General features: G+C 40.7%; 1 protein-coding gene across 1 annotated transcript; it reads left to right on the plus strand.

The window, feature by feature from the left end:
- Nucleotides 1-665: 665 nt before the first annotated feature.
- Nucleotides 666-21,642, plus strand: ccdc78 (coiled-coil domain containing 78). The gene is made up of 14 exons (XM_049480074.1): nt 666-793; nt 4,690-4,800; nt 6,019-6,105; nt 6,690-7,022; nt 8,349-8,402; nt 8,912-8,994; nt 9,715-9,793; nt 10,869-10,994; nt 16,741-16,928; nt 19,306-19,486; nt 19,578-19,606; nt 20,284-20,347; nt 20,459-20,559; nt 21,366-21,642. Exons 1-14 carry the CDS (start codon nt 722-724, stop codon nt 21,490-21,492), a joined length of 1,635 nt encoding a protein of 544 aa, XP_049336031.1. The 5' UTR covers nt 666-721; the 3' UTR covers nt 21,493-21,642.
- Nucleotides 21,643-21,996: the final 354 nt, after the last annotated feature.

Consider the following 21,996-nt stretch of genomic DNA (forward strand, 5'->3'; position numbering starts at 1 on the left):
GACTCTGCAGCTTCAGCTTCAACCTACGATTGTAGAGCTACAGGATCTACAGGCCCAGCTGTAGCAACATCTGTGGGTAAATGTCCTGCAGGATCCGTACAGAACCTGTGATCATAATTTCACCTACATTCCAGCTGTGTGTATTTTAGTATTATACCACAGTTAGTTGCGACCCTGCAATGTGATTGGCTGAGAGGCGTTCTATGAGTTCCGTTATCAGCTGGTAATCGCACTGTAACCGAAGATTTCCATGTATTACAAGCCAAGTAGTTTTATTGTCAATACTGCATATGTACAGAACATACAGAGAATTGAAATTACGTTACTCTCCTTCCCAAAAATTACAGCAAAGTACAGAAAGTAGATATATAATATAAAAGAATAGGAGACACTATATGTACAATACAACAAGGACACAAATAGACATACATGAGACAGAAGACAATAGTGCAATAGCCACACTCCGCCGCATACAGATAATCTAGCAACGATGCAGCGCTTACAAACCAAACAGCACAATATTACTCCTCGAGTGTATTATTGTTTAAATGTACAGATACAGTGTTTTAAGCTGAGCTGAAGGTTCCTCTATAGGATCTGTGTGAGCTGTGAGTTTGTGGTTGCCAGGTGAAGCTGGTCAGCTGGGTGTGGTGGTGGTGGTGGTGTAGCTATAGTATCAGGCTGTGTTTATGGAGACAGATCTGAACTTGGAGATCTGCAGATGGAGGCTGAGAGAAGAGTGAGCTCAGCGAATGAGCTTAAAGAACACATCCGATTTCTCACAGAAGAAAACGTAAGTTTTTGCACTTTTTTCATATTTCACTGCTGTAGATAATCATATACTTAACTGTAAATAATATCCACAACACATTACCATTGTTATGAACATATTTACACCCTGGATGTAAATTAAACACCAATTTAATATTTATATTTAGTTATATTATATTTATTTCTTGCTTTATTGTATACTTTCTACATTTGTCTTTGTGGGAAAGAATTTTATTGTACGAGGAAACTTGTTTATTACTGTGCACATGACAAACTCTATTGAATCTTCTAAGATCAACTCTTCTGATTTTAGAATCTTAGTCTTAGTGATAAATGTAAACTTGTTTAAATTCGATAAAGCTGGTTTGAAAATCATTTATATTACCCACAGGTTATCGTTGTTAGCAATAGCAGTTTGGTACATTACATTACATTACATTACATTACATTTGGCAGACGCTTTTGTCCAAAGCGACTTACAATATTGAAGTGCAAATAATAGAAGAGGTTAAGTACAAAAATAATAGAAGTTAAAAATAAAGCATCTATAGATAGGGCCTTAAGGAGGTCAGAGGGAAATAATGGGATAGAGGAGTAGAGAAGAGGAAGAAGGAAATGAGGTTAGAAGTAGTTATTGTGTTAGAGGTGTTAGGAGAGTAAGTGCTCTTTGAAGAGCTCTGTCTTCAGGAGTTTATTAAAGATAGTGAGAGATTCTCCTGATCTGGTAGTAGAAGGTAGTTAGTTAGAGGTGTTAGGAGAGTAAGTGCTCTTTGAAGAGCTCTGTCTTCAGGAGTTTATTAAAGATAGTGAGAGATTCTCCTGATCTGGTAGTAGAAGGTAGTTAGTTAGAGGTGTTAGGAGAGTAAGTGCTCTTTGAAGAGCTCTGTCTTCAGGAGTTTATTAAAGATAGCGAGAGATTCTCCTGATCTGGTAGTAGAAGGTAGTTAGTTAGAGGTGTTAGGAGAGTAAGCGCTCTTTGAAGAGCTCTGTCTTCAGGAGTTTATTAAAGATAGTGAGAGATTCTCCTGATCTGGTAGTAGAAGGTAGTTAGTTAGAGGTGTTAGGAGAGTAAGTGCTCTTTGAAGAGCTCTGTCTTCAGGAGTTTATTAAAGATAGCGAGAGATTCTCCTGATCTGGTAGTAGAAGGTAGTTAGTTAGAGGTGTTAGGAGAGTAAGTGCTCTTTGAAGAGCTCTGTCTTCAGGAGTTTATTAAAGATAGTGGCTGTATTCGGAATGGCATACTACATACTACTCGCGTACTAAATCTGCCTAAAGCCAGTATGCAGTACGCAGTATGAGCACAAACTGAGGATCTGTAGTGCACTACAGGTACCCGGATGGTGTACTACTCCGCTCCGATTCCGCAGTGTGCATGGAGAGCTATCTTCGCGGTGTACTGCATCCCAACATGCATTGCGACTGGCTTCTCCAGCTCGCTTCAGAAAAAAACAAGATGGAGGCGAGTGCGAGAGATTTTTAAATTTTATAAATAAATATATTTTTAAATTAAGGGAATTATTTTGGAAAGTATTGGCTCACCGCCGTCGAGCCCCCTCCGCTGCCGCGGCCGCGCGTTCTCCGCGGCGGGGACCCACCGCTGCTGCGACCGAGCGCTTTCCGCGGCCGGGACAGCGGAGGGTCTCGACAGCGGTGAGCCATTACTTTCCTTGATGCAGTAAATTATTCCCTCGGTTTTAATAAATTATTCTGTTACTTTAATAAAAAATTCCCTCAGTTTTAATAAATCGTTCTCTTTATTTAATAAATAATTACCTTTGTTTAATAAATCGTTCTGTTGATTTAATAAATAATTCCCTGTGTTTAAATACATATTTTTCTTTTAAATAAGGGAATTATTTGAATACAAATTAATAAAATTGTTTGATTTGTGTTGAGATTGTGTAAATATGAATGAGTTTGTTTAAATGTTTTCTTCTTGTTGGTATTTACATAGATGAAAATAGTAATCTACTAAAATAAATAGAAAAACATATTTAAATACAACTGGAACATACTTGGGTTGTGGGGGCTGCTGCTAATTGGTTGTTAGAATTGGGTTAGCTGCTAAACTCAATTGCTGTTCTGGACAGTATGCAGATCTCATTAGTTTTAATAATGAAAAGGTAGGACATTTTTCATGTTCTTTCTGTTTACAACTCACTGTGAGGAATTCGGAGCACTACAGAGCACTGACTGGTGTGTCAGGGACCGTGTAGGGTACTACAATCAAAAGTGTTACAGTACCGAATACTACATACTGGGCAGTGTGTAGTATGCAGTACATACTAGTGCAGTATGCAGTACGCAGTATAGTAGTATGCCATTCCGAATACAGCCAGTGAGAGATTCTCCTGATCTGGTAGTGGAAGGTAGTTTGTTAGAGGTGTTAGGAGAGTAAGAGCTCTTTGAAGAGCTCTGTCTTCAGGAGTTTATTAAAGATAGTGAGAGATTCTCCTGATCTGGTAGTGGAAGGTAGTTTGTTCCACCATTGGGGAACTCTGTATGAGAACAGTCTGGATTGCTTTGTGTGAGTGTTTGGCAAAGCGAGGCGACGTTCATTGGAGGAGTTTGGTAACACGTTATACAGAATTCTGTGCATCCAAACAGCATGAAAAAGTAGACAGTTGGACAGTGCTGTGTGTACGACTGATTTATTTAAAGTAATAGATAGAAGTGATATTAAACTGTATAATAATGCTTCTTTTACTACTGTAAATGTACAATAGAATGACATTTTTAAAAAGTAGTCTAGAAATTCTACTTTCAGCATTTCATGAAGTCCATTTAAAGCTTTTTTTTTTTTTCACCTGCAGGGTGCGAATTAAGACTTTAACTCCCCTAAAGGGGTAAAAACTATAATATGGGTGGGTCAAAACATTTAAATATACTTCTTACGTATAATGTTAAATACTATTTAAAAAAAAAAAAACAATACAGTATCTGTGGCTGGAAGAATATTGTGATACGATTTCTGACACCCCTAAAGTGGATCATACCATTCCATGTTAATTATCATTACTTTCCTTTACCTGCCTGCTGCCTCATTATTGGTCAGGTGTGTCTAAGTTAAGGTGCACAAGCTGCTCGAGCTACAGCATTACGTGTAAGTAGCTTTATTTCTTCTTAGCTTTCTTAAATATGCACTTTAAACACACTTTTTTCTACATAAATAACTCGCATGAATTTGCTGTCCCACTTGCTAATTTACCATTCTGCCGTAAATGCTGGTAATTTACCATTCCATCTTAAATGCTGTGAATTTAAAGTTACCATTCCTCTTTAAATGCGGCTAATTTACAATTCCGTCTTAAATGCTGCTAATTTAGCATTCCTCCTTAAATGCTGCTGTGGCTGTAGATACTCTTTTTGGCACTTTTAAGGTGGACCAATACATTTAAATAGGAATTCTCATTCTGTTTTATATGGGCTGTTTGTGATTTCTGCAGATCCTAAGCAGAAATGTGAAAACTGTTATCATTATCATTGTTTAATTACCACTCTGGTCTTAGTGATAGAGATAAACTTGGATAAATTCGATAAAACTGGTTTGGCAATCATTTATCAGTGTTTTATGGACAATTCAACCAAAATATGTCCCATGGGTTATCGTTGTTGGCAATGGCAGTTTGATATATATTATACAGCATTCTGTGCATCCAAACAGCATGAAAAAAGTAGACAATTGACAGCATAACAGTAATACAGTGCTGGGTGTGTGAGTAGATAAACATTATATACAATAGAATGACAATTAATAGGAGTCTGGAAATTCTACTTTCTGCATTTCATGAACAATGGACCAATAGATAAAGCTCTAGAATGACTCAGAATAAAATCTTTGTTTGTTTTGTTTGTATTTTTGTTCTTGTTAAAGTTGACAATTTGGACATACACGGTTTTGCTTGAAATGTTGTGCAGGTTCAGCTACGCAGCAAACTGGGATCCTTCCAGAGTAAAGTGGCTCAGCAGGCCTCCTCCAGCAGAGACCTGTCCTCTAAACTGGTGCAGAGTGAGGAGGACAAGCTGAAGGTCAGAATATTACCATTACAGTCCATTCACAACATCTCACTACTGAAGCTGAGGAATAAAATAACCCCAACTCACTAACTCATCCCCAACTACCCAACTCATTCCCAACTTATTACCATTACAGTCCATTCACAACATCTCACTACTGAAGCTGAGTAAAACAATATCATAACTACAAAGCTTTAGTTACTCTGTCTAACATGCCCATTCATTGGACAGAAAATCCTCTACTCAATCCCAACTCATCACAAACTCATCCCCAACTCCCTACCTCATCCCCAATTCCTGAACGAACTCATCCTTAATTCCATACCTCATAACCAACTTCCTTCCTTAACCCCATTTCCTGAACTTATCCTCAACTCCCCAACTCATCCCGACTCCCTGCCTCATCCCCAATTCCTGAACTCATCCTTAATTCCCTAACTCATACCCAGCTTCCTACCTTATCCCCAATTCCTGAACTTATCACCTCCTCAACTCATCCCGACTCCCTGCCTCATCCCCAATTCCTGAACTCCATAATTTCCCATCTCATACCCAATTCCCCAACTCATATCTAATTACCCACCTCCCCTACTCATTCCACTGACTTCTTCCTCAACTCCCCAATTCACCCCAATTCCCCAACTAGTCATTACAGTTCCCCACCTAATTTCCAACTCATCCCAATTCCCCAACTCCTGACCTCCTCCCCAACTCCCCACCTCATCCCTAATCTCTGAACTCATCCCCAGTTCCCTACCTCATTCCCAACTCATCCTCAACTCCCCAACTTATCCTTATCTTCCTACCTCAACCACAACTCATTCCCAATTCCCCAACTAGTCATTCCAAACACCCCATCTCATCCCCAACTCATCCCCAACTCCCTACCTCATCCCACCAATTCCCCAACCGGTCATTTCAAACTTCCCAGCCCATTACCAACTCGTCTCCAACTCCCCAACTCCTGACCTCATCCCCCCAACTCATCCCCAACTCCACAACTAATGCCCAATTCCATAATTCCACAGTTTCACTGCTCCACAGTTGACATTAGGCATAGTGCCAGTATGTTCACAGAGACTAGACCAGCTGCTTATGTGTGCATTTGTACAGCTTTATCAGCAATGAGAGAAAAAAACCTGAAGGATGGATTCATTAGGAGGGGTGTTTACAGGTATTTGGATGTACAGTACAGTATATAATGACTGTTTGTATAATTGTCTGTTATAGATCTCTAAAGATCTCGTGGAGGCCCAGATTGAAACTAACAAACTGAGAGAGCAGTACGAGGAGGAGATCTTCCAGCTGAAGAATAAGGTAAAACACACAGGTCAGCACAGCTGTTAACTGAATGCCTGAATTCCAGGAGACTCTACCTCATAAAACTGACTGAGAAAATCCAGCCAAAGTCTGTCGTCTAAGCAGGGAGGTGCCTACAATCTACAATGCATACATTTTCAAATAGTGTCCAAACTTTCAACTGGTACTGTATGTAAATAATCTGTTTTCTGATTGGCCCTCCTGTATTGTGTCCAGTTTAAAAAACACATTATAGAATAATCTGTATTCATTTCAATCATGGGACAGCTGTATGTAAATTAATCATGAAACGTTACCTCAGGGGATAACTTAAAAAAACCCGCCTGTATAAGTTGTGAGGTGTTATCTTGTGAATGGGGTTGATTTGAACGCTGGCCAACATGACATTTGGATTTGTGGGAATTATGGGAATTGGAGCTAGGCCTGATAGGGTGCAGATGGCCTGTTGGATGTTGAACCTCACTCACAAGATAACACCTCGCAACTTATACTTTTTAGAATATAGTTTTTTAGAATATAGTATGGATCCTCCTGAGCCCCGCAGTGACCCGTGTCTTTTCTTAAACCGTCCCGTCACTCAGGTTCTGACCCAGGACGAGGCGATTTCGTCGGTGGAGGCGGTGTCTGAGCGGCTGAAGCTGGAGGCGGAGTCTCTGAGGGCGGAGTTAGGGGTCACTCGGGGTCAGAGTCAGGAGCTGGAGGAGGAGTACGGCTCTCTGAAGAGCAGCTTCCTGAGTGTGAGCGAGGCTCTGGAGCAGGAGATCACACACTCGGACCAGCTGAGCGAAGAGCTGCTCACACTCGCGCACACTCACGACACACTGCTGCGCGAGAGGCAGCGCTCTCACAAACACACACTGGAGGTGGAGCGAGTCCGAGCACTGCTGAGCAGAGTATCACACAGCAGAGTCAGGGTGAGAACCTAGTACTACAGTACCTTGTGCTTCCACTCACTGATGGCCACTTTATTGGAAACACCTACTAAATACATTGTGCTTCCACTCAGTGATGGCCACTTTATTGGAAACACCTACTAAATACCATGTGCTTCCACTCACTGATGGCCACTTTATTGGAAACACCTAGTACTACTGTACCTTGTGCTTCCTCTCACTGATGGCCACTTTATTGGAAACACCTACTAAATACATTGTGCTTCCACTCAGTGATGGACACTTTATTGGAAACACCTGCTGCAGTACCCTGTGCTTCTTTCACTCCCTGATGGCCACTTTACTAGAAACACCTACTAAATACTGTGTGCCTCCACTCACTGATGGCCACTTTATCAGAAACACGACGCCTCGCCTTGCCAAACATTCACACAAAGCAATCCAGACTGTTCTCATACTGAGTTGGATGGTGGAACAAACTACCTTCCACTACCAGATCAGGAGAATCTCTCACTATCTTTAATAAACTCCTGAAGACAGAGCTCTTCAAAGAGCACCTACTCTCCTAACACCTCTAACTAACTACCTTCTACTACCAGATCAGGAGAATCTCTCACTATCTTTAATAAACTCCTGAAGACAGAGCTCTTCAAAGAGCACTTACTCTCCTAACACCTCTAACTAACTACCTTCTACTACCAGATCAGGAGAATCTCTCACTATCTTTAATAAACTCCTGAAGACAGAGCTCTTCAAAGAGCACTTACTCTCCTAACACCTCTAACTAACTACCTTCCACTACCAGATCAGGAGAATCTCTCACTATCTTTAATAAACTCCTGAAGACAGAGCTCTTCAAAGAGCACTTACTCTCCTAACACCTCTAACTAACTACCTTCTACTACCAGATCAGGAGAATCTCTCACTATCTTTAATAAACTCCTGAAGACAGAGCTCTTCAAAGAGCACTTACTCTCCTAACACCTCTAACTAACTACCTTCTACTACCAGATCAGGAGAATCTCTCACTATCTTTAATAAACTCCTGAAGACAGAGCTCTTCAAAGAGCACTTACTCTCTTAACACCTCTAACAAACTAACTACTTCTAACCTCATTTCCTTCTTCCCCTCCTTCACTCCTCTATCCTATTATTCCCCTTTGTCCTCCTTTTATCCCTATCCAAGGATGTTTTACCTTTAAACTTATTTTACATTGTACTTGACTATTGTAAGTCGCTTTGGACAAAAGCGTCTGCCAAATGTAATGTAATGTAATGTAATGTAATGTAATGTAATGTAATGTATGTGTGTCACCTGTATGTATCTGTTGTGTGTGTGTTTTATAGCCGGAGGATCTGAGCCAAAATGCTGCTGCAGATAAACGAGCCAAGACTCAGCCTGTAAGATAATTTTTTTTTTTTATATGTATATTGTCTAAAGATGCATTTATTAGATTACAGTGCTGGTGATTCTGTATCTACTGTAGCTGTAGATTAATCCACATGATTTTCTCACATCAGATACAGCTGCTTCTGGATCTTTCAGCTTGTCCAGAAATGCATGTGTACATCCTGTTTACCAGGGGGTGCTCAAAGTGTACAGTATTTGTGAATTTGTATTTATGACAGTAAAGTAAAAGTGAATTACACTCCACAACTGTAGCAAAAAAAAGTAATAATTTTCGCAATAAAGTGTATAACACAAAATATGTAAGTTATGCGAGATAAGATGTTAAAAATCCTAAACCTTTTATTTGATTACAATAAAGAAAAACTCACTGTTGAGCTCAGAAACATTTCTAAACATCTCCAGACGACCACAGAACAGAGCTGGAGTGATAGAGGGTGAATTCACTATAACGCTGCTGTGTGTGAGTGTTTAGAGAAGTGTGTGTGTTTTTGTCCTGTAGAGGATTCAGGATGAGCTGAGGGAGGAGCTAGAGAAGATGAGGAGGAGTTATGAAGAACAGCTGAGACGATTGGAGGAGAAAATGTAAGAAATAAAGACTCACGCAGCATTAAACTCACACTGTATGATTACTCCTTCATTAAATAAACACAGTTTAATCCATACAGATAAGATAGCAAACCACTCTGGTTATATACTAGTCAAGAACAAAGCTGTGTGTGTGTTTTTTTATATTTGTCTGCAATATGTTACCATATCGGGCGGCACAGTGGCGCAGTGGGTAGCACTTCCGCATCACAGCAAGAACCCAGCAGCGTTCGATTCCCGGCTGGGGCGACCCGGGTCTTTCTGTGTGGAGTTTGCACGTTCTCCCCATGTCTGCGTGGGTTTCCTCCGGGTTCCTCCGGTTTCCTCCCACAGTCCAAAGACGGCACGTTCAGGCTAATTGGAACTTGATTGAAATTGCCCCTTAGGTGTGAGTGTGTGAGTGAATGTGTCTGTTTGTCTGTCTGTGTCCGTCTGCCCTGCGATGGATTGGCGGCCTGTCCAGGGTGTATCCTGCCTTCCGCCTGATGCCTGCTGGGATAGGGGTTGACGATGAGATGAGATGAGATGTTACCATATCATATATCATCATATATTGTATCGATAACTATCAGCTACTCAAGTGTAATTAAAGACAAATATATTGTATGTAATGTTTGATTGTATCTATATTGTAATTGTAATTGTGTCTGCAGTTCTTATACTCACTGTGATATTATTGTGATCCTGGTTGTGATTCTGGTTGTAATTGTGTATCAGTGTGTCTATGGGAAAAGATCAGCAGGAGAATAAGAGAGCGATCCGCAGCACTCAGCAGGAGCTAGCACAGCAATCAGCCGTGAGTACACTGTCTGTCTGTCTGTCCGTCTGTCTGTCGGTCTGTGTATCTGTGTGTATTTGTCTCTTTTAAAATGATCAGAAATACAGATGTCTGTCTGTCTCTCTTTCTGTCTTTCTTTCTATCTATCTGTCTGTCTGTCTAAAAATGTATCAGAAATACAGATTTCTGTCTGTGTCTGTCTGTCTATTTATGTATTTGTCTGTCTGTCTATTTGTCTATCTATAAAAAAAGATTTATGTCTGTCTGTATCTATCTGTGTATTTGTCTCTTTAAAAATGATCGGAAATACAGATTTCTATCTATCTATCTATCTATCTATCTATCTATCTATCTATCTATCTATCTGTATGTCTCTCTTTCTGTCTATCTTTCTGTCTGTCTATGTATCTATCTGTCTATTTGTCCATCTAAAAATGATCAAAAATACAGATTTCTGTCTTTCTGTCTTTGTCTGTCTGTCTGTCTGTCTAAAAATGTATCAGAAATACAGATGTCTGTCTATCTATGTATTTACCTGTCTGTCTATTTGTCTATCTGTAAAAATGGTTTATGTCTGTCTATCTCTCTTTTTGTCTGTCTGTCTGTCTGTCTGTCTGTGTGTGTTTATTTGTCTAAAAATATATTAGAAATACAGATGTCTGTCTATAGGTGTCTGTCTATCTATGTATTTATCTGTCTGTCTATTTTTCTATCTATAAAAATGATCTGTCTGTCTGTCTGTCTGTATATCTGTATATCTGTATATCTAAATGCTGTACAGAACAGTGAGTCAACGGTTAGACAACGATTGCTTTTAAATTCCTGTAAATACTGTAATTTATATAATTAAGAACTAATTAATAAGTAATTGTAGATGAGTTTTTTCTGCTGTTTTGGGCTTTAATTAAACTCTCTATAACTCTGAGCAGCAGCTCTATCTCTCCACCAGGGGGCGCTATTGTATTATTCTTCTTATGGGGAGGAGTTGATCCACAGGTCTGTAGGAAATGATGTAATAAAAGAGTGTGTGTGTGTGCGTGTGTGTGTGCGTGCGCGTGTGTGTGTGTGTGCGTGCGCGTGTGTGTGTGTGCAGGCTCTGATTACCTCTCAGTTCCAGCTGAAGGAGGTGGAGGCTGAGAACTCTAAACTGCAGAATCACCTGAAGGATCTGAACCAGGAGTACAGAGCCCGACTCACACACTACATCCACGACATCACGGTACAGATACACACCACACACACACCTGCCAGAACATTAGAACCACCTGCCTAATCCTGAGTACACCCTCCACTCTTCACAGTTCACATTCAGTGTAAATGTAAGTGATCTGTATCTGTGTGTAATGTGAACACAGAATCTGTTCCTGAAACACTGTCTCACATGCTGCACATTGATACCTGTATAAACGCCTCCTTCTTCACCAACAACAAAAACCCTCATATTAGAGAGACGAGAGACTCGTAGCTTTATAAAGGGAAATGGATGTAGAGTTAGCAGCTCATATGTGGAGCATCTTTTGCTGGAGTGGAGAGTAAACAGCTGCTCTGAAGTTCATGCTCAGCTCCAGGAGGTGAAAAAAGGACAGGTGGTTTGCTTTTGCTGTTTTTTTACACAGCTATAGCTGCCCAGCTGCACCAAGAGATGCAGTGTGGGAATGAGAGAGAAGCACGTAATGCTAATGCGTAAAAGCAAAAAGACACATGAATTCAGATTTGATAGTTCACACTCATGTTGCATGAAGGATAACATATGAAAGTGACTCAAATCTGATTTGAAATAAAAAAAACGGATTAAGCACGTTCACAATGCCACAAAAAAATCAGATCTGATCCACATTGAGCGAAAAAATCAGATTTAAGTCACTTCAGCCGTCAGGTAATGTGAATGTGTGAGCCTTAGTTGCCCATGTTCCTGTTGACGGCGCTTTACTGGTTTTTCTATCTTGGAGCACTACTTTTGGTTGGTACTGACCACAGTACCAAGGTGGACCTGATAAGTGCCAGTTTCATCATTATAATGTTTTTGATGGTCTTTGCAGTGACTGCACTGGCGGATACTTTCAAAGTTCTTGAAATTCTTCTTTTCAGATTAACTGACCTTCATTTCTTCATAAAGTATTTTTTTAAATCTTTATTTATTTGAGTAGTTGTTGCTAGAGCTGGGCGATATGGGAAAAAATCTTATCACGATATAGTTTTCCATATCAGTCGATATTGATATGCATCACGATATAAATCAAATCACTTTGTGTCACACTTAAAGGTTTGTTTTTATTAGTGAGAGAATAAGGGAGTGATGGAAGTTTTATCACAATATTTTTTTCTGTATCTCCATAATTATTAGGGCTGGCCCGAATAGCATTTTTTGAGCTCCGGATATTTGGCAGTAATTGGTAGCGAATATTCCAATATTAGTTTTTAAAAAAAACAAATTAATCATGAACGCGAGCCAGAACCCGAGCTTGAACGTCAGCCTGACTCAGGCGCTGCATGAACTCGGGCTTTTTTCCAATTTTTTCCAATTTTCCATGACTGAAAAAAAAACTTGGGCTATAAGCTCAATATTAAATATTTCGTTTGTTTAGAAATTATTTTATATTCTTAAACCATGTTAAATTATATTAGATTAGTAGGGCTGGCCCGAATAGCGTTTTTTGAGCTCAGAATATTGGGCACTGATTGGCAGCCAATATTGGAATATTTGTTTTTAAAAAGACGGATTAAAAACTGATTAAAGTAAAACAAAAATTGCAACTCGGCCCCTTTAATTCACCACAAAGTTTTCCAAGACCCAGCCGGAAAAAAAAAGATTTCCCACCTTTTCCTCAGCTGGGTCGGGCTCAAAAAATGATTTGTGATAGGCTGTTTTTTGGTTTGTTTGTTTAAGCACTTAGGCTTTTGTACTGCTGCAGTGCAATATTTAGATTTTATATTCTGAAATTCGTTAGGTTTTATTTCTTTTAGCATTTTGAACTTTTTTTCCAATTTCAAATTTATTTTTTTCTGTTCGTTATGTTCTATCGGTCCTTGCGTTTTTTGTAGTTGAAGTTGAATTTAATATTGAAGTTCAATATTTCTAATTTATATTTTGAATTCGTTAGATTATATTTATTATTGTATTTTGAGCTCACTTTAGTTGGTTATTTTCCAAATTCATATCTATTTTTCTGTTATTATTAAATGTTATTAGCTTATTAGCTTAGCTTGTCATTTAGCATACAGAACTTCTCACGGATTTTTAATGAATGTTGATTTATTAATTTAAAAGCTGTACCTTATTAAAAGTATTTTAAGCCAGACAGACACTGTGTGATTTTTTAATGAGTTTATCTGCACTTTTAAATGGTTTGTCCTGTAGGAAACGCACACGATTTGTATGCTGACACTGTTGTCTGACTGAGGAGCTGCTTTCCGTCAAATGCAGCCTGTAGGCAGGAAAAAATCCAGCCAGAACCGACCATATCATGAGCCAGTTTTAAAGCCAGTAATTTAGTAGAGCATTAAACTACAAATCTGAGATGTACCTGCTGTACTTCTTAATCTCTGCCCCCAAAACGGTCCATTAACTTGCTTGACAGACGCGTCAAATCCCCCGCGAGCACGCGCGGCGCACAGCGCACCGATTAATTCATGCGTTGAGCTTTAAACGCGCAGCTGAGCTGTAATTGGGGAAATATCACAAAAATCACAGTGTGATTTGTTACATTAAAAAAAAGACCATTTTCTTCCGCCTAATCTGAGAGGAAAGCGGTGTTCTCGACCGGCCCGAGTTCATGCAGCGCCTGAGTCAGGCTGGCGTTCAAGCTCGGGTTCGGGCTCGCGTTCAGGCAGATAATCTAAATGATAAATGATTTTGTGTTTTTGCACTTGGGCCATAAGCTCAATATTAAAAAGTTCGTTTGTTTAGAAATTATTTTATATCCTTAAACCATGTTAAATTATATTAGATTAGAGGAAAGTCATTTAGACATCATTCTTAAGGTGTTTTTGTCCTGTTACCGCTCCGCAAAAAAACCTCTTCCTTTAATCCGCGCCCCACATACACATTTTTGCAGCACCTGCCCCGAGGTCCTAATATAAATTGAATTAATTACATTTAGTGCTTAAAATTTACTTAAAATTTATTTAAAACGTGCTGAACAGTGCGGCCGTTTATTCCCAAAGTACAAACACTATGGTTGTTTGCGTGTGTCGGGCCATACTCCACTATTCTTTAGGGTTTTTTGTTGCATGCATGAGAATAACTATTACAATTTTCTTAACTATTTATTAATTTGCTCCAGCGTCTTCTGGATTGATTACACGTTGTGTTTTCGTTGTTTGCCGCGCCACTTAGACGGAAATGGAAATGAATGTTTATCGAATTCTATTGCACAGGCTTATCATCGTCATCGAGGGAAAAATTATCGCGAAACAAATCGATATCGTTATATCGCCCAGCACTAGTTGTTGCTTCTCATAATCTGGATTCGAACATTACTCAAATATTCACTATTCACTGTATACCTGTAACTCTACCTCTTCACTACTTTACTTTAACTGATGCTCTCAAACACTTTATTAAGAGACAAGAAATTCAAGTAATTCACTCTTGATGAGTTCAGCACAGCTGTTAACTGAAAGACTGAATTCCAGGTGACTACCTGATAAATCCAGCCAAGTCATCTACGCAAAAGTACATTTAAAAAATATTCAGTTTTTTGTTTAGTAAATAATTCCATATGTTTTTCTTCATAGTTTGCATGATTTTAGTATTAATCTACAATACAGAACATTTAAAATAATAAAAAAAAAAAGCTTTATACTGGAATTGTATTAAGAAGAACTACAGAATCTATGGTAAGGGGAGTAATGTGAGTAATTGGAGAGTACTCCACACTGCAGTCTATTGATCTATGTTAGAACTAAATAGATGTTGTCTAAAACTGGATCCAGTCGTGACCCAATTTGACCCTTTTATCTGGATCAGGAAGCGATTAATAGCATCCTTTGTTTATTGGTAACAATGGGCAAAATCAGACTAACCTGTGATTAATTACAATGCCTCACCTGTTCCCACCATCTCAGTGCTCACGTGACTTTAATTAGCCTGTGAATGGAGGCTTTGTTACTTCCTTGTTCACACTGGTGGAGGTTGTGTTAGAGATTGTGAATCTTTACACGTGTGAATCCAATGATAATATACGTACAAGTTATTTAAGCAATAGAACATGAGAGGGAGTGTGTTATTGGCGATAACACACAACCTCAGGTGTTCTATTGCTTTTATACACCATTTTTCTTTACAAAATAAATCAAAAAAATAAAAGAACCTTTGAAAATTACTCCAAATTTTTACTACAAAACAACGTATGGTTATTCGTTAGCTTGAAATCAAAATAGGGGATTAATGGTGTTAGTAAACATTAGGAGCGTGAAATAACACTGAAACTCTGCTCTCCTGCTCCGTTCTGTACGGATTCTGCAGCACATTTACCCACAGATGACCTGTAGATCCTGTAGATCCTGGGAATTCATCCCATGATGCAGCCCCTATCAGCGTCTGTAAACTGGACAAAATATATTTATGTATAGCAGTCAACGATCTCTCACCAAGAGGGATACTACCCAAAAAAAGCTTCTGAGTAGCTTCTTTTTCATAGGGCAGTGGGAAAGCACTTCTGTGTCTTTTTTTGGTGAGACTCTGTGGTGTGTTATTATTATTTTTGAGTATATTTCAAGGAGTACCTTATTTTTCGCACTAGGTGCACTAGATTATAAGGTTCAATAAAGCTGTCGCCATGTTTTCCTTCTAATTCAGCAGGTCTAGCTGCTGGATGGGGGTAACTAAAGTAAAGCTAAGTAATCAAACTGTAATTCTTAAAAATACATTTTCTTTTAAAGTTAAACGAGTGCTGGATTTTAATCTACACAGATTTATCTCCTGAAAACTGTTTATTTGGATGAGTAAAGCCCTTCTGTTTATTTTCAGTAGGCTTAAATTTCCAGATTTAAACTAAGGCTGGGTGCAGCATTGGCGCCGAGTGGTCCAGCGGTCTAAAGCGCTGCCACTATGAGCAGGAGGTCGCCGGTTCGAACCCCAGCTCATGCAGCTTTGCCATCAAGCTGCCGGCGTCAGAGGGAGCAAAATTGGCCCTGCTCCCTCTGGGTGGGTAGATGGCGCTCTCTCCCCACATCACTCCTACGGGGATGTCTGCAGCACAGGGCGTCTGTGAGCTGATGTACTGGAGCCGAGCCGCTGTGCTTTCCTCCGAGCGCGCTGGCTGCTCGGTAATGCTGCATCAGCAGCAGCTCGAAAAGAAGCGGTGGCTGACTTCACATGTATCGGAGGAAGCATGTGCTAGTCTTCACCCTCCTGGTGTGTTGAGGTATCACTAGTGATAGGGGGAGTCCTAATGAATGGGTTGGGTAATTGGCCGTGTAAATTGGGGAGAAAATGGGAAAAAATTAGAAATAAAAAAAAAAAAAAAAAAAAAAAAAAAAAAAAAAGGCTGGGTGCAGCAGCATTAGCACTAGCTACAAATAGCGCTAGTAAATGCTGCCCGACCGCACTAAACTGAGGAACCCTGAGTGTTCCAGTAAGCCAGGGTGATATTAGCTAGCGGTTTGTCCCACGTAGCTTATTTTAACACAGTAAGGCTACAGGTCAGTATACTCACCTCTGAACAGAGAAAGAGCTAGCACTTAGCGTGGTTAGTGGGTAATGCTAATGCTGTTCCAGCAGTGCTAGCCAAGGTTAGCACCAAGTCACAGTCCGGTATACTTAACTAAGAGGAAAAAGAGCTAGCGCTTACCACAGTTAGTGGCTAATGCTAATGCTGCTCCAGACGTGCTAGCCGGGGTTAGCAGCAGATTACAGGCAGATAAAACATTTCCTTTTTTCCTTTTATCTGTATGTTGTACTGTATATTATAATACGTTTTTTTTTTACTGATGTGTGTGTGTGTGTGTGTGTGTGTGTGCAGGAGTTTGCGCGTGGTGTGTGTGAGGCTGATGTTGGTGGGCGTCTGAAGGAGTTTGTGGACTCCATGCTGAGGGAGGTGAGGGGGTCGTATCGCTCCAGAGAGGAGCAGCTCACCAGCTCTGTGAGGAACTACCGCTCCCGCCTCAACAAACTCAACAACACACACCAGCTACTGCTCATCGCCTACAGGTACACACACTCTACACACACTCTACACACACTCTACACACACACCAGCTACTGCTCATCGCCTACAGGTACACACACTCTACACACACTCTACACACACTCTACACACACACCAGCTGCTGCTCATCGCCTACAGGTACACACACTCTACACACACACCAGCTACTGCTCATCGCCTACAGGTACACACACTCTACACACACTCTACACACACACCAGCTACTGCTCATCGCCTACAGGTACACACACTCTACACACACTCTACACACACTCTACACACACACCAGCTGCTGCTCATCGCCTACAGGTACACACACTCTACACACACTCTACACACACACCAGCTACTGCTCATCGCCTACAGGTACACACACTCTACACACACTCTACACACACTCTACACACACACCAGCTGCTGCTCATCGCCTACAGGTACACACACTCTACACACACTCTACACACACACCAGCTGCTGCTCATCGCCTACAGGTACACACACTCTACACACACTCTACACACACACCAGCTGCTGCTCATCGCCTACAGGTACACACACTCTACACACACTCTACACACACACCGGCTGCTGCTCATCGCCTACAGGTACACACACTCTACACACACCCTACACACACCCTACACTCCTACACACACTCTACACACACCAGCTACTGCTCATCTCCTACAGGTACACACACTCTACACACACTCTACACACACTCTACACACACACCAGCTGCTGCTCATCGCCTACAGGTACACACACTCTACACACACTCTACACACACACCAGCTACTGCTCATCTCCTACAGGTACAATCACTCTACACACACTCTACACACACACCAGCTACTGCTCATCTCCTACAGGTACACACACTCTACACACACTCTACACACACTCTACACACTCTCTACACACACTCTACACACACACCAGCTGCTGCTCATCTCCTACAGGTACACACACTCTACACACACTCTACACACACTCTACACACACTCTACACACACACCAGCTACTGCTCATCTCCTACAGGTACACACACTCTGCACACACCAGCTACTGCTCATCTCCTACAGGTACAATCACTCTACACACACACTCTACACATATCTACACACACTCTACACACACCCTACACACACCCTATACTCCTACACACACTCTACACACACCAGCTACTGCTCATCTCCTACAGGTACACACTCTACACAAAGTCTACACACCTACACACACTCTACACACCTGCACACACTCTACACACTTACAGGTACACACCTACACACACTCTACACACCTACACACACTGTACACACACTTATACACACTTACACACACTGTACACACACTCTACACACTTACAGGTACACACCTACACACACTCTATACACTTACACACACTACACACACCTACACACACTTACACACACTGTACACACACTCTACACACTTACACACACTCTACACACCTACACACACTCTACACACTCCACACACACTCTACACACCTACACACACTCTACACACTTACACACACTCTACACACCTAAACACACTCTACACACCTACACACACTCTACACACTTACACACACTCTACACACTTACACACACTCTACACACCTACACACACTCTACACACACTGTACACACTTCCACATGTTTCTTCTGCCTTAGTGTGGGAAGTTCTGGTCATTTCACATCAGATGTACTAAGGCACTGCCACTGTGATCCAAAAATCATGTTGCAGCTGCATCAGCAGCCTGAGTCTGAGAGAGAGAGAGAGAGTACAGTAGGTCATGCTTTTTCTTCATCAGCAGCCGGAGTTGAGGTGCACATTGATTTCTGTCGTGATTTGATCAGCCGTGGTTTTATGTTTGATACAATCCGGGTTAGCACCCGAACATCCCTTTCAGACAGCTTCCTCTTACAGCGTCCACAGTTAATCCTGTTGGATGTGGTTGGTTCTTCTTGGTGGTATGCTGACATTACCCTGGATACCGTGGCTCTTGATGCATCACAAAGACTTGCTGTCTTGGTCACAGATGCTCCAGCAAGACGTGCACCAACAATTTGTCCTCTTTTGAACTCTGGTATGTCTCCCATAATGTTGTGTGCATTGCAATATTTAGAGCAGAACTGTGCTCTTACCCTGCTAATTGAACCTTCACACTCTGCTCTTACTGGTGCAATGTGCAATTAATGAAGATTGAACACCAGGCTGCTCCAATTTAGCCATGAAACCTAAAATCCCACACTAAAATGATGACAGGTGTTTCAGTTTCATTCTCCAACTCCTGTAAGTGAGGACAGTTACAGCAGAATTTATTGTAAAATAAACCCGCATGTTAAACTGAGCGACTGAACTTCCCAGAATGCAGCGGGAGCAGATCCTGGCCCGTGCTGCTGGTGATGGTGGTCTGGAGGCGGGACCACCTGAGGCTACCTTCAGCCCTGGAGAGTCTGAGATCAGAGGAGAGACTGAGAGAGAACTACAGAGGCTGAGAGAGGACAAACAGAGCCTAGAGAAACAGCTCACAGCTGCACAGCAACAGGTGTGTGCACATTTCTACCTGTGTGTGTGTGTTGGGGGGGTTGTGTAGGTGTTTATTGATTGTGATCTCGTGTTGATTGTGTGTTGTTTAGGTGGCAGCACTGTCACAGCCCTCCCAGAGGTGAGTGTTAAACAGTATTATCATGTTTTAAATTTATATTATATAAAGTATATATAATAAACACACACACTGTCAAGTTTATCAGCTTATCCTTTGAACATATAGGACACTATGGACCCTATTTTAGTGATTTATTGCACATCCGTCCATTGCGGATCGTGCAGCTTGATTTAGAGCAGTGTGTCAGTGTGTCTTTGCTATCGTAATGACGGGAAAAGTACACCTTGCACAGCTTTAAACAAGCATAAGGCATGTACTAATTTTCTTAATTAATCATGGGTGTGGTTAATTTCGGGTGTAACATGAAATAATAAACCAATCAGAGTGTCACTTGCTCATCATATCATTCCCTTTAAGAGGCAGGTGAGCTCTGACTTTGGCATGTTCATATTTTAACAGTGCGGCACTTTTGTGCATTTAAGCAGAGAAAACTGAGCTGCTGGTTCACACTGTAAAGAGACACCAGCAGCTCATTTAAGAGAACAGAAACAGAAATGTTATTTTATTCTTTATTCTGTTTATTGTTGAGTTAAAAGCTGAATACTATGCTGCATACGATTGGGTGACTGACTGTTGACTGTTGTTAGGGTTTTAATAAGTCAGTGGCGCACCTGTATTTAACTGAACACACCTTACTTCCATGTTCTTGTTTTGAATGTGTTTTTAATGCTTTGCAGGCTGAGTGAAGAGGCCTGGACTGATATCAGGAGTCAGCTCAGAGACATGGCCAACACCGCCCAGGTAACACCACCACACACCTGAACAACACCACAGAGTTATACACAGACAATCCTGCAATCGTGGACCTGACCCGTGTGTGTGTGTGTGTGTGTGTGTGTGTGTGTGCGTTAGGAGGCGCAGGAGAGGGAGCGGCTGCAGTTGGTCAGCAGGGCGGTGCTGGCGGAGCAGCAGGTGTGTGAACTTCAGGAGTATGTGGACAATCACCTGGGCAGGTAAACACACACACACACACATACCAACACAGTAACACACACATGTGCACACTAGTACTTTTTAAAGTAAAATATGGCTTTAACTGTATAAATAGTAATACAGTAATACCAGGGACTTGGCCAGCGTGACACAGTAACTTAAAATATAACTTAACGTAAATATGTTTAAAACAGTAAATGTGGGACTATTGGAAAAAATTAAAGGGCTGTGAGTCCAGCAGTATATAAGGCAAGACAAGTTATTTTGTATAGCACTGTTCAAAGTGCCTTACAGAAAGACGAAGGCCTAATATACAACAATTAAAAAGAAAGTTACAAGAAATTAGAAAATAAAGGAATATATATATATATATATATATAGTTTATAGTTTAGTTTATATATACTGCTTTGGAAAAAATTAAAGACTACTACAGACAATTACAAAAAAAATATTTATTAGCATTTATTCACAGAAAATGAGAAATGTCTGAAATAACAAAAAAGATGCAGAGCTTTCAGACCTCAAATAATGCAAAGAAAACAAGTTCATATTCATAAAGTTTTAAGAGATCAGAAATAATCAATATTTGGTGGAATAATCCTGGTTTTTAATCACAGTTTTTTTCATGCATCTTGACATCATGTTCTCCTCCTCCACCAGTCTTACACACTGCTTTTGGATAGCTTTATGCTGCTTTACTCCTGGTGCAAAAATTCAAGCAGTTCAGTTTGGTGGTTTGATGGCTTGTGATCATCCATGTGCATGTTTGTGTGTCTGTGTTGTTTGTGTTTGTGTTTTTTTGTGTGTGTGTGTGTGTGAGAGCAGGTATAAGCTGGAGGTCACTCGTTTGCGCAGGATGTTGGGATTGGAGGCGGGGCGTTCACAGAGTGCAGAGCTCCCTAAGCCCCGCCCACAGAACACATCACTCAGAAACACCAGTAAAGAGATATAAACTCAGCCAAACTGTGCCAAACATTACAGATCAGCCAATTAAACCACTGCTGCTGAATCACATGATCATAGGATTGTAGTACAGTCTTATCCAATCAGATGCATGATTCTTTTTACATTCACTGAAATACTGATTTATTTACTGATTTTATTTACACTGTGTCTGTGTATTGTTTGTCTTTGTGTGTGTGTGTGTGTGTGTGTGTGTGTGTGTGTGCGCCGCTTGTGTAGTACTAGAGAAGTATTGCCAATAGAATAGGACTGTCTGGGTCAGAAAAATCACTATGAACCTGTATAAACCCCCCAGTATTGATCTGTGTATCAGTGGAAGAACTGTGTTCTCTGGAATGATGATGGAGCTCCATACTATACTGCAGGATGTGATGAGTTGGGAAGTTTGGGATGATGAAGAGGGGGGTGATGACTAAATGCAATCAAAATATCACAGCAATTTAAGTCCAAAATCCAGTAGAAAGTTTTCTCTGTACAGTAATTACTCAGTACA

Source organism: Astyanax mexicanus, chromosome 6 (assembly GCF_023375975.1).
Source record: "Astyanax mexicanus isolate ESR-SI-001 chromosome 6, AstMex3_surface, whole genome shotgun sequence".
Classification (NCBI taxonomy): domain Eukaryota; kingdom Metazoa; phylum Chordata; class Actinopteri; order Characiformes; family Acestrorhamphidae; genus Astyanax; species Astyanax mexicanus.

Bases quoted from the DNA above. Each gene is read 5' to 3' on its own strand.
- ccdc78 (XM_049480074.1), top strand. From the start codon at position 722: ATGGAGGCTGAGAGAAGAGTGAGCTCAGCGAATGAGCTTAAAGAACAC. The intron at 10,995-16,740 runs GTACAGATACAC...GTGTGTGTGCAG, and splicing joins ACTACATCCACGACATCACG to GAGTTTGCGCGTGGTGTGTG. The intron at 19,487-19,577 runs GTGTGTGCACAT...TGTGTTGTTTAG, and splicing joins TCACAGCTGCACAGCAACAG to GTGGCAGCACTGTCACAGCC.